The sequence below is a fragment of the Typopeltis vanoorti genome, chromosome 5 (assembly GCF_054136105.1).
Source record: "Typopeltis vanoorti isolate ZY-2024b chromosome 5, IOZ_Tvanoo_1.0, whole genome shotgun sequence".
Lineage (NCBI taxonomy): Eukaryota > Metazoa > Arthropoda > Arachnida > Uropygi > Thelyphonidae > Typopeltis > Typopeltis vanoorti.
This window is the reverse complement of record NC_143553.1, coordinates 131,454,555-131,469,334: the sequence shown is the minus strand read 5'-3', so window position 1 is coordinate 131,469,334 and position 14,780 is coordinate 131,454,555. Positions and strand designations below refer to the sequence as shown.

Sequence of the window (14,780 nt, the reverse complement as noted above, 5' to 3'; positions counted from 1 at the left end):
TGAAGATCCTAGAAAGGGTTCTTGATGGTAGATTGAGGGAGGAGGTGGAGATTGCAAAGGAACAATTTGGCTTCATGCCTGGCAGATCAACAACAGATGCTATCTTTGGGTTACGACAGATGATGGAAAAATATCGAGAGAAACAAAGGGAGCTACATCTGGTATTTATTGATCTGGAGAAAGCATACGATAGAGTGCCAAGGCAAGAAGTCTGGAGGTGTCTGAGGGAGAAGAAGGTGCCGGAGAAATATGTCAGGTTGGTGCAGGAAATGTACAGAAATGTGAAGACAAGTGTTCGGACCTGTTTGGGACAGACAGAAAGTTTTCAAGTAACAGTTGGCTTGCATCAAGGGTCAGCATTAAGTCCGTTGTTGTTTAATATTGTGATGGAGGTGGTGACAGAGGAGGTGAGAGAAGATGCACCTTGGACAATGTTGTATGCAGATGACATCTTGCTGTGTGTAGATTCAAGAGAAGAAGCGGAAACTAAACTGGAAAGATGGAGAAAAGTACTGGAAGAGAGAGGTATGAGACTGAGCAGAAGTAAGACAGAGTATATGTGTTGCGCAGTGGGCGGTGGCCACGAGACAGACCTGGAGCTGGAAGGAAATGTCATCAGGAAGGTGAGAGACTTTAGATACTTAGGTTCGACAGTGGAAGAAGATGGAGGAGGTGAGAAGGAAGTGGGATGCAGGATACAAGCAGGTTGGAGGAACTGGAGGGAGATGGCTGGAGTGTTATGTGATAAGAGGGTGCCGATCAATCTGAAAGGCAAAATTTATAGGACAGTAGTGAGGCCAGCTATGACATATGCTATAGAAACTGTGGCCCTGAGGAAAAATAACATTAGCAGGATGGAAGTAGCAGAGATGAGAATGCTTAGGTGGATGTGCGGTGTGACCAGAAAGGATCATCTGAGAAATGACTATGTGAGGGGAACAGTGAAAGTTACGAACTTAGGAGCGAAAATACAGGAGGCAAGGTTGAGATGGTTTGGTCATGTGATGAGGAGGGAGGACGAATATGTGGGAAGAAGGGTCATGCAGATGGATGTGCAAGGAAGGCGGAAGCGTGGGCGGCCAAAGAAGAGATGGAGGGAGCTGGTTGAAGAGGACTTGAAGATGAAGAACTTAGATGTGGTGACAGCCCAAGACAGGAAGGTGTGGAGGAGACTCATAATAAACAGTGACCCCACTTAAGTGGGAGAAGCTGCAGAAGAAGAAGAAGAAGAAGTGTCATATCCATCCCCATTTGTTCTAATTTGCATAACAGAATTCCATGTGGTAATCTGTCAAATGCCTTTTGCAAAATCCGTCTGAATCATCGTGTAGCCATTTCATTTATCAAACTCTGCTGTTCCTGTCCTGTCAGGTGTCTTCTCCCTCCAGGAGATTGACTACCATGTGTCTCCACCATGTCCTATTTTGCGCATCTCTGCTGCATTCCTCATATGAGAGATAGGTCCAGTCTTCTATATTTTTCATCCACTCCAGTCTTTGTCTCCTCTCTCCCTCAACAGTTCCTTCAAGAAGTGTCCTTTGTAGGCAGTTATGTCTCAGAATATGTTCAAAATAGTTGACTTTTCTCTTTTTAATTTCTTTCATTGGGCTCCTGTTTATGCCTACCACCTGTAGTACCTCTTCATTTGTCTTTTTGTCTTTCCATGATATCCTCATAATTCTTCACAGCATCCACATTTGAAGGCCTTCAGTTTTTTCACACTCAGATTGGAGAGTGTCCATGTCTCTACTCCGTATAATAATGTGGACCATATGTAGCATTTGGAGATTCTTAGTCTTGTTTTCAGATTTAATTCTATAGATGTCAGTAGATTTTTCATACTGTTGAAAGTTGGCCTTGCAATTTCAATCCTTTTTCTAATTTCATCTTCTGTCCTGTCATTCTCTGTGATCAAGTGTCCAAGGTATATTTATGTTTGCACCTGTTCTAATTTATTTCCTTTTATATTGATGCATAGTATTTTTGGTATTTCCTTTTCTTTTGAAGTTATCATGATTTTTGTCTTTTTAAAGTTGAAACTGAGGCCATACTTTTCGCTGTACTTGAGTGTTTCATCTATAAGAGTCTTGAGGTCATATTTGTTTTCAGCTAGAAGAACCGTGTCATCTGCATATCTTAGGTTATTAATATTTCTGTCTCCTACAGTGATTCCTTTGAGGTTACTAATTTTATTAAATATTTCTTCTGTGCACAGGTTAAAGAGAATCGGAGAAAAGACACAGCCTTGTCTCACACCTTTTTGAACTGGAAATTCTTCTGAGGTCTCTCTGTTTATTCTCAAAGATGTAGTCTGTTCCCAGTAAAGATTAGTTATTAACCTAATGTCTTTTCCATTCCATGTCTATTTTTGAAAGGATTTCAATTAATTGTTCATGTTGAACATTGTCGAATGCCTTTTTGTAATCTATGAAGCAGAGGTACACATCTTTTTGTTTTTCTAGATATCTTTATATGATGGTTCTGATATTGAAAATACCTTCTCTTGTACCTACATTTTCCTTGAAGCCACTTTGTGTATCATTTATTTCTATGTTTATTTTTCTTTTATTTCTTTCAAGAATAACGTATAGGAGGACTATTCACAGCATCCACATTTCAAAGGCCTCCAGTTTTTTCACACTCAGATTGAAGAGTGTCCATGTCTCTACTCCGTATAATAATGTGGACCATATGTAGTATTTGGAGATTTACTCTTGTAGCGTTTGTTTTTTTGGTAATTGGAACGTAAATTGAGTGATTAATATCTTTGGGTAGAAATCCAGTCTCATATATTTTATTGCATAATTTTGTTAGAAATTTTAGTCCTCCTTCATCGAGAGCCCTCAACCATTCTGTCAAGATAGTATCTATTCCTGCAGCATTATGTGGTTTTAGTTTTCTGACAGCGTTTTCAACTTCACAGAGTAAAATGGGTGGTCCTTCTAAATCAGTCTGTTCAGGAATATTATTTCTTTGTTGTTCGTTTAATTTCCTTATGTATTCAATCCATCTTTTCATGATTTCTTTTTTATCCATTACAATATGGTCTCTTGAGTCTCTAATGACACTTGTATGATTTACTGTATTTGTCCTGCTCATCATTTCTCTGATCTTTTCATACATTTCTCTATTTCTGTGTTTTCTATCAAGGTTTTCTATATCCATACATTTATTTTTAATCCAATTCCTCTTTAGCTTTCCTGCTTTCTTTTTTATTTTTTTATTCATGCTTTGTATTCAGGTTTGTTCTTTAATTTTTTTCTTTGTTCCATCAACGTTAGTATTTTTTCATTTATCCAAGGTTTATTCCTTTTCCTTTTTAATTGCGGGAGTGTATTTTTGGCTGCTTCGTTGATGCTATTCTTGAATGTTTGCCAGTTCATGTTAATTTCATCAATTGGTGTTCTATTTTCTGTGTGAGTTGTGATGTCAGACTTGTTAAGGGATTTTGTGAATTCTTTTATAAAGCAGTCTTTAACTTCTTGGTTGTTAAGTGAGTCTGAATTATAAGTTTCTCTTATGAATGGTTGGCTTGTATCTTAAGTTTTATTTTGATTTTTGAAATCACTGTGTTGTGGTCCGATCCTCTGTCTGCTCCAGGATATGTTTTTATTTGTGTTATTGCATTTTGGAATCTTTTGCTTATTATTATATAGTCAATTTGGTTTCTATAGATGTCCCCAGGGCTTTTCCATGTATATAGTCTTCTGGGAGGATTTTTAAATAGTGTGTTGGCAATTATTAGGTCATTGGTTTCACAGAATTGAATTAATCTTTCACCTCTTTCATTTCTGATTCCAAGCCCTTGGTTTCCCATGCAAAATGAGATTTTTTCTGAGCCCACTTTTGCATTTAGGTCGCTCATCATTATAATAATATCACCTGACTTAGCACTAGAGATTGCAGTTTGGATGCCTTCATAAAATTGTTCCTGCTCTTCATCTGGGTGGTCTTGGGTTGGTGCATATGCCTGGATAATATACAGGTTGAATGGTTGCAGTTATTTTGGCTGTTATGATTCTGTCATTTGTGGGCCAATATCCATGTAGAGATTTTGCAATTCTATTACTTAGAACAAGTGCTACTCTGTTAAGGTGTAAGTCACTGCCAGAGTAGATTATAGTGTGATTTTTTTCTTCTTATTATGCCTGTATCTGTCCACCTCACTTCACTGATACCTGCAATATCAGCCTTCATCACTTCTAATTCCTGGAGTAGGTTGCCTAATTTGCCCACCTCATAGAGTGTTCTGATGTTCCATTTACTATTTTCAAGAGATTGCTCCTGATTTTCAGACAAGGGATGTATGAGAATATCCTCCCCGGAGGGTTTGTAATATTATCTTCATAAACTACCTTAGTGGTTCTTGTCTTACAATTCCCGGTTTCAAGCTCTTCTTCCCTGTAGCTATAAGAGCTGATAGTTGCAGGGGTCTCAACCACATCTCTAACTTCATGTTGTGACATAGTGTGTTTCATGGTTGACAATGGATAAATACATGATGAGGCTTCAATCTTTTCCACGACAGCTGGCCACAGGTCCCTTAGATGTCAGGAGTGTGCCCTCAATGTGCCGCACATCTTGCTGTCATTCCCTTGATGCCATTGATCAGCCAATGTTGATTCTTCTGCCATCTTGGCCATTTCAGACTTCGTGCACATAAAGGTTGACATTCCTTTTTATTTACAGCATTCTATATTGCTGATACCCTCGCTTAGTTTAATCCGCCAGCCAAGGCGGTTTACCGGGGTGTGGCCGCTGGTGTGCACCACCAACTTCTTGGAGCCATAAGTGAGAGTTGAGTGTATGTGAGGACCAGAGCCCAATATCCTGACCCTGAGATCAGTGGCTGACATCAATACTAAGGTGCTACATCTCCATACACCCCAACTCTGCTGTTACTCTATTATAAAAGACAGTAAATTACTAAGGCATGACCAACCTTTCCAAAGCCATGTTGTCCCCTCATACAGTATCATATTTTTATTCACCCATTCCTGAATTCTGTTTTTGACCAATTTTTCAAGTACTTTTACCACCATTCCTGAGATACTGATTAGTTTATAATTTGCTTCTGCAGTCTAAAACCTCCTTTATGCAAGGGAATTATTTTACCCTTATTTTACTCTCCTGGAACTTGACCAGAACTAAGACTTAAATTAAAGGCCCTAGTCAAAGGCATTGGTCAGTTACCTTGCACATTCTTGCAAAACCCAAGCTGATATCCCATCTAATCCCACAGCTGTGTTTACATTGAGATTCTGCAATATCCTAAGAACCTCCAATTCATCCACTCTGTTCCCACATTAGTGTCGGTCACACAGGTTAAAGCAGTAACCTCAGTAGGATGATTATACCCTTACAAAGTGGTCACTCAGTAACATGACTATTTTATCTGCTTCTGTCACCTCGTGACAATCGTCACTCATTAAAGTTAATCTTGCATAGTCATTCTTCCTCTTATTTGCCACATAACGAATGAACTCTTTGGGATTTCCTTTGACCTGCTCAGTTAAATTCTTCTATAATGTGATTTTGCATTCGTTGCCATGCTGGTCACCTTTTTTTTTTTTTTTTTGCTTGAGCCTTGTACTGTTTGTGAGTTTGCTGGTAATCTTTCTCTTTATATATCCTCTACAGCATTCTTCTGCAGCTCATGCTTAATGATATTACTCATCCATCTAACTTTTACCTGATTAATCCTCCTCACCTTAGGTATACAATTTACTATTGCTTCCTCTAGATGACCATTAACTATCTCCCATGTGCTACTAACATCCTTACCCTGTAGTGTTTTATGCCATAGCACAGATTTAAGCTTCTTCCTAAGTTTGTTATAATCACCTGCATTTCAGTTCCAGATATATTCATTCTTGACAGAATATCCTCATGTTTTACAATCTCCCAAGGCATGGACATTTGTATCAAACAGAGGCAGTGTGGTCACCTTGGTTATGGACAACTCTTCAGGTCCAATACTCTCTCACCCCCCCAGTCCCCTCCATGACATACTACCTTAAGGAATTCTTGTTGAAAGGCTTATACGCTGGTTAAACATGATAACTAATAATTAAGGAATTGACAGCATACACTAGAAATATAAATTAAAACAACTTTAATAAATACTTTCTGATATTTCGGCAACATCACGTTGCCATCTTCTTGGGAACTTAAAATAAAAAACAGGTGCATGCAAGTACTCCAACAAATGAGAAACGAAGTGAGGAAGCTGCCGTTTTCCTAAAGTTAACATGCTACCTTAAGTAATTATCTGTTCAGCAGGTGTATAAATTATATTTCCTTTCTGCCATGTGATCTCTCTTCCTTCCAGTTTATATCTCCATAGTTGAAGGCCCCCATAATAATCACTTGACCTGTACTCATTGTACTAATTTAGCAATGCATGTCTTCCAGATCGTCTGTGAAACTCCCTGACCTATAGCAATAATAAACTGTATATTTTGTCTTACTGGTCTTAATCTCACACCAGATTGCTTCAAATGAACAGCCACCCTCCCACCTGTTTCCTATTCTTTTTGGTTGCCATCTGCTATCATCAGCAGTACCCCCCCCCCCCATTCTATCTTCTCTATCTTCCCTATAAATACTAAACCCTTTTCTTCTTCTTCTTACTGTTAACCATGTCTCACTAATGCCTATAACTTTTGGCAAGGTTGTACTAACCAATGCCAAAAACTTTTCCTGATACTTCTTGCATTGGTATATAGAAACTGCAGCATCCCTTTAGGCCCCCACCCACCTTTACTTTGTGAATTGATTACCCTATTCAATATTTTTACTTGAGAAACTAGATTTCGCACTTGATCATTCTCACACTCACTCACCTCATGGGTGCCGTCACACAAACTCAATTGCTTCCACCCTATTTGGTTAAGATTTCCTTAATTTGCACATCAGTATGCTCTGTGAACAACTCTGTCTCACCAGACTCCTAACAGCAAAACCATTTAGATGCAGTCCATCAGCATTATACAAATTCTTCTTTCCATTAAACACAGACCACTGACCCACAAATCGTACATCTTTCCTTTTGCACAAGCTACATATAGACTCATTATCTAGCAATCGCCTTAGTTTGAGCATGGTAGGAGACTTACAATCTCTTTATCTTCTCGCTCTTCAGTTTGCCTCTTCTAACGATTCCTTTAAATCCTCTCTCATAGAATACTTCTCGCCTCTCAAATCATTTATGCCAACCAAGACAATCATTTCCTTCTTTATATAGTATGTGCAAAGTGGGTCTAAAATAACTGAGTTCATTTGCAAGAGTAGCAGTTGATCACATTTACTCCTCCCACTTCCCCACCAAAAAAATGCAGCTGACTATTTGATCATGGGAGTGTGGTGGAAGAAAAGTATTATCTGAATTAAAAATAAATAAAAAAAAAAAAAAAAACTTAGGTTTCCTCCTTTGCCTCCAAAATGAACAATCAGCCTGAGAAAAAACACACAGTTGATAACAGACTATAGAAATAGAATTTATTGTTTAGCATGTGAACACAAATTGTTTGGAAACAAATGTTAACACAAAATGAAATAAGGTTTATTAAAAGTTAAAAACAACCATATATTATTATTACTCTTGGCACCTCCAAGGAGTCTGAAGAACTCATCGCGGGAGGACACATTGTACGTCTCTCTGCTTCAACCACTACACCGAACCTCTACTACCAATCATCAACATCAGCACCATCTACTGCCCGCCACCACTGCTACTATTTTTTGTCTGTAAATTGCTTGTGTTCCTGAAGGGCCGATTTGTCTGTATGTGGGATGGAAAACCCGAAAATGAAATGAAGAAATAGAATGCTTACTTTGTCAATTACTTATTTACTTTGTTAATTAGTCGGAAATTACTTATTATTCATTTGATAAATATAAAGAAAAGAATTGAGAATGTTTTTTTCTCTATAGAGGGCAAGCAGTTTATTCCAGAGATTTGTGCCCTTTGCAGCTGTAGCAGCAGCTAACTGTGTTAACATTCCTTTAATGAGACAAAGGTGAGCAATATATTAAATATTTTGATATGTTGAAAGAATATTAACATTTATATATTTCACATATCTATTTTTAGGAAATTATATATATCAGTCATTATGGTAAACATTCCTTTGAATTTTATCCCTCAATTATAGTTCAGAGGGATGTATACAATTTGTGTCTTTATTACTAAAAATATTTCAACCAAAAAAAAATGGTCCTTTTGTTGGGACATTTTAGTAATGAAGAGAGAAATCATGTAAAGCAAACTGATGAACTGGTTGGTTCATTAAGCACAGCAGAAAATTCTAGTAATTGGTTATTTTATTTTCTTATTCCTTGGAAATTTTTGTTCTCTAAATCCTTAGTACTACAAAAGTAAGTATAGTACAGAGTAAACACTTTGAATAAGGTAATAGTTGTAAAATAATTTTTAATGTGTACAGTGAGGCTTAAGTTTCAATGTACATTATTGGTAGAAGCCTTTATTTTGGGAGAGTGGAAAGAATGAAGAAGATGGAACATCCAATGGAAAACTAAACCTGCAAGAACAACTCAAGACCAACTACATCAATGCTGAGAAAAAACACAAATGAATAGCAAGTGAACCATATGTGTGAAATGCAATTCATTACCTGCCCGCCAACTTACACACCCACATGTAGGTTAGTTTGTATATATTCATAGTTATAGATTAACCTTTTCTTTCTTTTCTCACATATGTCTACAGTTTATTTTTTATATATAAAAATGTACACATATCCAATAGCAATATTAACATGTCTATCAAGATAAATTACATTACATAACTAATATACATCAGTTACATAATTTTAACCCTCAAGTGAGCCGACCTGGTTGGCTGAGTGGAGAGCGTATCCACTCTTCAGCCAAAAGGCTGTAGGTTTGAATCCGGCCGTGGGCATGGATGCTTGTGATTGTCTGTGGAACTACCAGTGGTGGTCGACGGTAGATGCCATTAGTGTAGTTGCGGTCAGTTGGTGATTGAATGGTGGAGACGCAGTTGAGGAGTTAGTGCCCTCTCTCAATGAGTCCTTGGACTCCCTGAAGGTGTCACATAATAATAATAATAATAAGCATGGGGTGCTTAAAAGTCAAAGCTGTATAACTGAGAGGAGACCTCCACATAGCCTTTGAAGGAGGAATGTGGAGAACCGACCAGTGCTTCTGACCTAATGTCCCATCCTCACCTTCTCGTGGTGCACCCTGTTGGGTATCTACCTGGATACTGAACAAATGAGGATGGGCTGGCAATTTGGGATTTAGCTGACCAAATTGTATTCTTATTGGCTTAAACCACAATATTAAATGATGGTACAATATGATAAAATTTCATGCCGGCTGGAGTGTTGCCCGGTTAAACAAGGCTCCCCCCGTTGTTTTTGCCAGGGAACCAGAGTGAACAGCGAAAAGTCAACTACTGGAACAAATCCTAAAACACACCCCAACTCAATATCACCAGAATTGAAGAGCAGTACTATCAACATAAGAAGCCTGAATGGCAAAGAAATGGAGCTAGCTGAAAAATTAGATAAGTACCAGATCAACATAATAGGGGTGACTGAAACAAAAAAGACCAAAACTGGTGAGCTGTTTCTGAGCAATAAATACAAAATGTTATATACAGGCAAGGAAAAGAAGGAGTAGCCTTCTTTTTAACACTAAATGCGAGGCTAATCTTCTTGAATGGAGATTAGCCATCATCAAATATCAGAATGGGGAACTGGACAATGAGAATTATTTGTGCCTATGGTCCCACAGAAGGTTCTACTAAGGTAGAAGAGGAGGAATTTTTTGAGGCTTTTGAAAAAGCAACTGGCACAATGAAAATGAAAAGTTGGTCCTTGTTGGGGATCTAAATAGCAGAGTAGAAAATGATTGTCAGACATAGAAAAATATTTTGGGAAAATTTTGTAAGAAAGAGCAAAGCTAATAATAATGGCAAATACTTGTTGGATTACTGCTCAGGACATGGACTGGTTATTACTAACACTGTTCCAACATAAAAATGTGCATAAATTCACTCGGAGAGAAGAGGCAAGGAATAAGAAAAGTTTCATTGACTATATTATTGTTGATAGTGATGTTTTCTCTCTGGTGCAGGACACGAGAGTGTACAGAGGATTTGAAATTGGAAGTGATCACCATTTAGTCTTAAGCAGGATAAAATTGAATTTCATATTGAAAAGAAGAGCATGTAAGAAAGTTTTAAAACGAATAAAAGTTGAGTAGCTCTCAGATGTGAACTGTAGACTAAAATATACAAATATTATTCAAGAAAAAAAATGAAAGAGTTTAAGAACAGGAATCAAACCTTGGAGATTCAGTGGCAAACTCTGAAGAAAACATTGATTGATTCTGCCAGAGAGGCATGTGGTGAAGTTGTCTACAAGGATAGAAAAATCAGAACTCCCTGGTAGACACAGGAAGTTAAAGAGGCAGTGAAGGAAAAGAAGAAAGCATATCAAAAGTTCCTGGCAAATAAGTCAGCTTGTGCTCTTAGAGAATACAGAGACAAATGTAAGAAACTAAACACTGTCTAAAACTATCTAAACAAAAGTCATGGGAAGACTTTGGTAAGAGCATAGAAAATAAATATCAAGAAGGTGGCAAAATATTCTGGAGGTTGTTGAAGAAACTTAGGAATGGAGGAAAGAGTGCTGTAAAAGGAATTAGAGATGATAAAGGTGGTATGAAAACTGGAGAAATAGATATCCTTGAAGTATGGAGTAATTACTTGGAAAAATTGCTAAATGAAACTAGCAGTGATGACAGCCCAGTGATAAAAAACACTGACCAGGCATGCAATCGGGGATACATATCCATGCTTGAAGTAGAAAAAGCCATCAAAAGTCTGAAATGCAGAAAGGCAGCTGGAGCAGATGATATTAGACCAGAAATGTTGAAGTATGGAGTTTTACAGTGGCTATACTGCATAGTTCAGGGGGCTGGACAGATGGATGAATTCCACATGATTGGAGTAGAACTCTGATAGTACCCATATATAAAAAGGGAAATAAAACTGATTGTGAGAATTACAGAGGTATTTCTCTACTGAGTGTTCCTGGTAAGATTTATGCAAGTATACTTGAGAAACGGTTGAGAAGGATTGTGGAAGAGAAGCTTGGTGAGGAACAAGCTGGATTCAGGCCAAATAGAGGCTGTCAGGATCAGATATTCACTTTATGATAAATAGTTGAAAAGTCATGGGAATATAACAAAGATCTGTATTTAAGTTTTGTAGATCTTGAAAAAGCATATGACAAGGTGCCAAGATAGAAGCTATTCTATATACTACAGTTATATGGTGTCAATAGTGCATTGTATCAAGCAATACATCGTCTTTATTTGACTTGTAAGTCAGCAGTTAGAATTGTAGGAAGTACAGAGAGATGGTTTAATGTTAAATCTGGTGTCAGACAAGGATGTACATTATACCCTCTGTTATTCATTATCTATATGGATCACATTATGAAGGAAAGTGGTATTAAACCTGATATCAAAATTGAAGTTGTTAATGTTAGCTCCTTGCTTTATGCAGATGATGTTATACTTCTAAATAAATCTGCTACAAGTCTGCAAGATTCCCTGACTAAATTGAATAACTGTTGTGATAGATATGGTATGAAGGTCAGCAATAAAAAGACAAAGATAATGAAAATAGGCAAAAGCATTGAAGATATCAGCTGCATTGTGAATGGAGAACCTATAGAACAAGTAAAACATTTCAGCTACTTAGGCACGATTTTTAGTGAAGATGGTAAATTAAATATGGAAATAGACAACAGAATCAACAAAGCTGGTATGGTAGGAAGTCAACTAAATAAATTTATATGGAATAAGAGAGAAATTAGTCAAATCACTAAATTAGCTGTATATAAGACAGTGTTCAAACCAATTCAAACTTATGGAGCTGGGTCAGAAGTAAAACATTTGACCAAAGACTAGAGACCGCAGATATGAGAGTCCTAAGAAAGATTAGGGGCGTGAACAGATGGCATCAATGGCAATATCATTTTAAAAACGAGAATATTAGGAAAGAACTTGACATTGTCGGCATCCAGGAATGCATTAGCAGAGCTAATCTCAGGTGGTATGGTCACTTAAACAGAATGGGTGAGGAAAGATTAGCCAAACAAGTGTTCTCTGCCAGGTTGGCAGTAAAAAGACTCAGAGGGGATACCAAGATATAGGTGGATTGATATGGTAATAAGTGCCTTAGAAAATAGATATGTAAATATAAGATCTGACAATGTTGTAGCTTTGATAGGTAACAGATTGATTTGGCAGTAAATTGTAGGTAGGAAGTTGGTAATGATATAAATTTTTCATGTACGACTATCATATCCTGTACACCCTTTGAGGGTAAATATCAGGAATTTGATGATGATGAAAAAAAGCGCTTTGATAGTTTTATGGTCAGAAAAAAATTTACCTTGGTTTTATTTCTTTTGCTTCCTGGTTGGCTAACAAAATCACATACATCATGAATATTTTGTCATTTTGTGCAAGACCACTCACTGAAAGCTTGAAGTAGCATAAAGTAGAAAAGTAGGAGAATTGATTATTTAACCCTTGACCTACCCCTGGCACTAAATGTGTTATATCAATCTTTCTTGAGTAGGATTGCTAAAAAATTACATTGCATATTACATAAGTTCATGAAACTGTATAATAATATAAATTTTAGAATGAAAACACAGTTAGGATATTCATTGCTTCATTGCTGCCTTGATGGAGAATAAAAGTTTCAGCATAGTTAAAATCAAAACATTGTTATAGTTGCAAATTGAAGTTGAGGGAGGAAGGTTTATTATAACGAAATATGAATATTTCACAATAGAAGAAGAAGTGGGGGGGTGTCAATCCAGTTCATTGATGCTAAGTGCCAATCTAGTATGAAAGTAATGCACTTTTGCTAGAAGAGATGCGAAGTGTATATTGTATTGATGAACAATATATTGTATTCAATACAATATTGATATATTGTATTGAAGCTGGTGATGTTCATTTTCATGTGACTCTCACCCATAAAAGGCTCTGCATAGGATTAGGGTTAGATAAACCAGAAATATTGCCCTGAAGACTAACCATGAAACTATTTCTAGCCACTTTAGTATTAACCCCAGGTCTTTTTTCCAGCTGAAGGTTGTATACTCCAGCATCCTTTCACCTAGGTTAAACGGGCACAAAAATTAATAACAAACTATAAAATGAAAAAAAAAAAAAAAAAAAAAAAACCATTATTATTATTATTATTATTGTTATCCCATGATCCCCCATAGAGTCACAGACTCATTTAGGAGGTCCCTTATGTCATACACGCAGCTCATCATACTCCTTATAACATGTTCAAATTCTCTGCAGACACCATGCTCTCAGGTAATGCATTTCAATCATTCACAACTCTCAATGCAAAAATCCTGCTTCTCACTCCCTTGCTCACACCTTCCTTATAGAGTTTCCATGGATGATCTCTTGTTCTCATACCATTTCATGAAAAACCTCTTCGACGTTAATCTTATAACAACCCCATACTAAGTTGTGTATTTATATCATATCATGCCTCTTTCTCCTATCCACTAGACTCGAAATTGCATCTTCTCAACCTTTCTTCATACTCGACATTCCAGAGACCAGAAACTAATTTAGTCAATCACCTCTGGACCCTTTCCAGTAGCTCTTCATTCTTTTGAAAACCAGGTCACCAAATCCATATGTGGCCTCACGGCCTTATATAACTGAACCAGAATCTCCTTACTTCTACAAGTCAGAGTACCCCTGCAGAATTTGTTGTGTTGTCCTCACAATTTTGGCAATATGTCTTCTTAATTTTAAATCCTTATCCATCATCATCCCAGACTCTCTTATTTCCTCAGCCTCAAACAATATATCTACATAAAGCACAAATAATATTAATAATAAAACAATATTTCTGCACAAAACACTTGAATAGATTCAGTCTATTCAAGTGTAAGGCCAACACATCTGTTCTGTTCCTCTTAGTTCTTCCCAACTTTGCATCATCTGCAAACAACTTAATATCCCTATTCAAATCATTCCCGATATCATTAACATATAGGTTAAACAACAATGGTCCTAAAACACATCCCTGAGGCACATCACTAGTAAATTTCCTCTTCTGACATATTGCTCTCTCTCCCATACACAACTTGCTGTTTTCTATCAAATAGCCAATCTCCAGTCCAATGCACTAATTTAATATCCACCCTCATCTGCTCTAGTTCGGATATTAACTTATGTGGTAATCTATCAAAATCTATGTATACTACTGTGTATCCATCTTTCTCATCTAATGCACCTGTCATCATAATAAATAGCATATTTTTTGGCTTATGATTGTGTCTTATAAACTGATGCATCGTATGGTGTATCTTATACTGTACACTGATGTGTTTTTTATGTATGCTCAGTTATGGTGCATCATTGCCTGTTGGTAATGCTTGATCAGTTTGAATAGTTTCATGGTTGTTAACGGTCACACATTTATACTAGTTATCAATACATTATTATCTTTAATTTTTTTTATAACCCATGGACTGTGCATAGCACAAACATAGCTATAATTGTATTTAAGCATAATGTGATTGAGTATGCAAAAAAGAATGGCAACAGGGCAGCAGAGCGGCACTTTGGGCCTCTGCCTACAGAAAAAATGGTACAAACTTGGAGGAAACAAGAACAGCAATTAATAGAAGCAAGTTCTGAAAAACATAACCTCCACTGAAAACTGGCAA

The 14,780-nt window shown here is 37.0% G+C and overlaps 1 protein-coding gene across 4 annotated transcripts in view; it reads left to right on the top strand.

Annotated features, from left to right (window-relative positions):
* Sfxn2 (sideroflexin 2) overlaps nucleotides 1-14,780 on the top strand; it is a 401,343-nt gene that overhangs the window by 242,312 nt on the left and 144,251 nt on the right. For all 4 annotated transcript variants that reach the window (XM_090392729.1, XM_090392730.1, XM_090392732.1 and 1 more), the window contains exon 6: nucleotides 7,936-8,021. In XM_090392729.1, coding sequence (XP_090248855.1) covers nucleotides 7,936-8,021 — 86 coding nt within the window. The remainder of the gene's footprint in view (nucleotides 1-7,935; nucleotides 8,022-14,780) is intronic.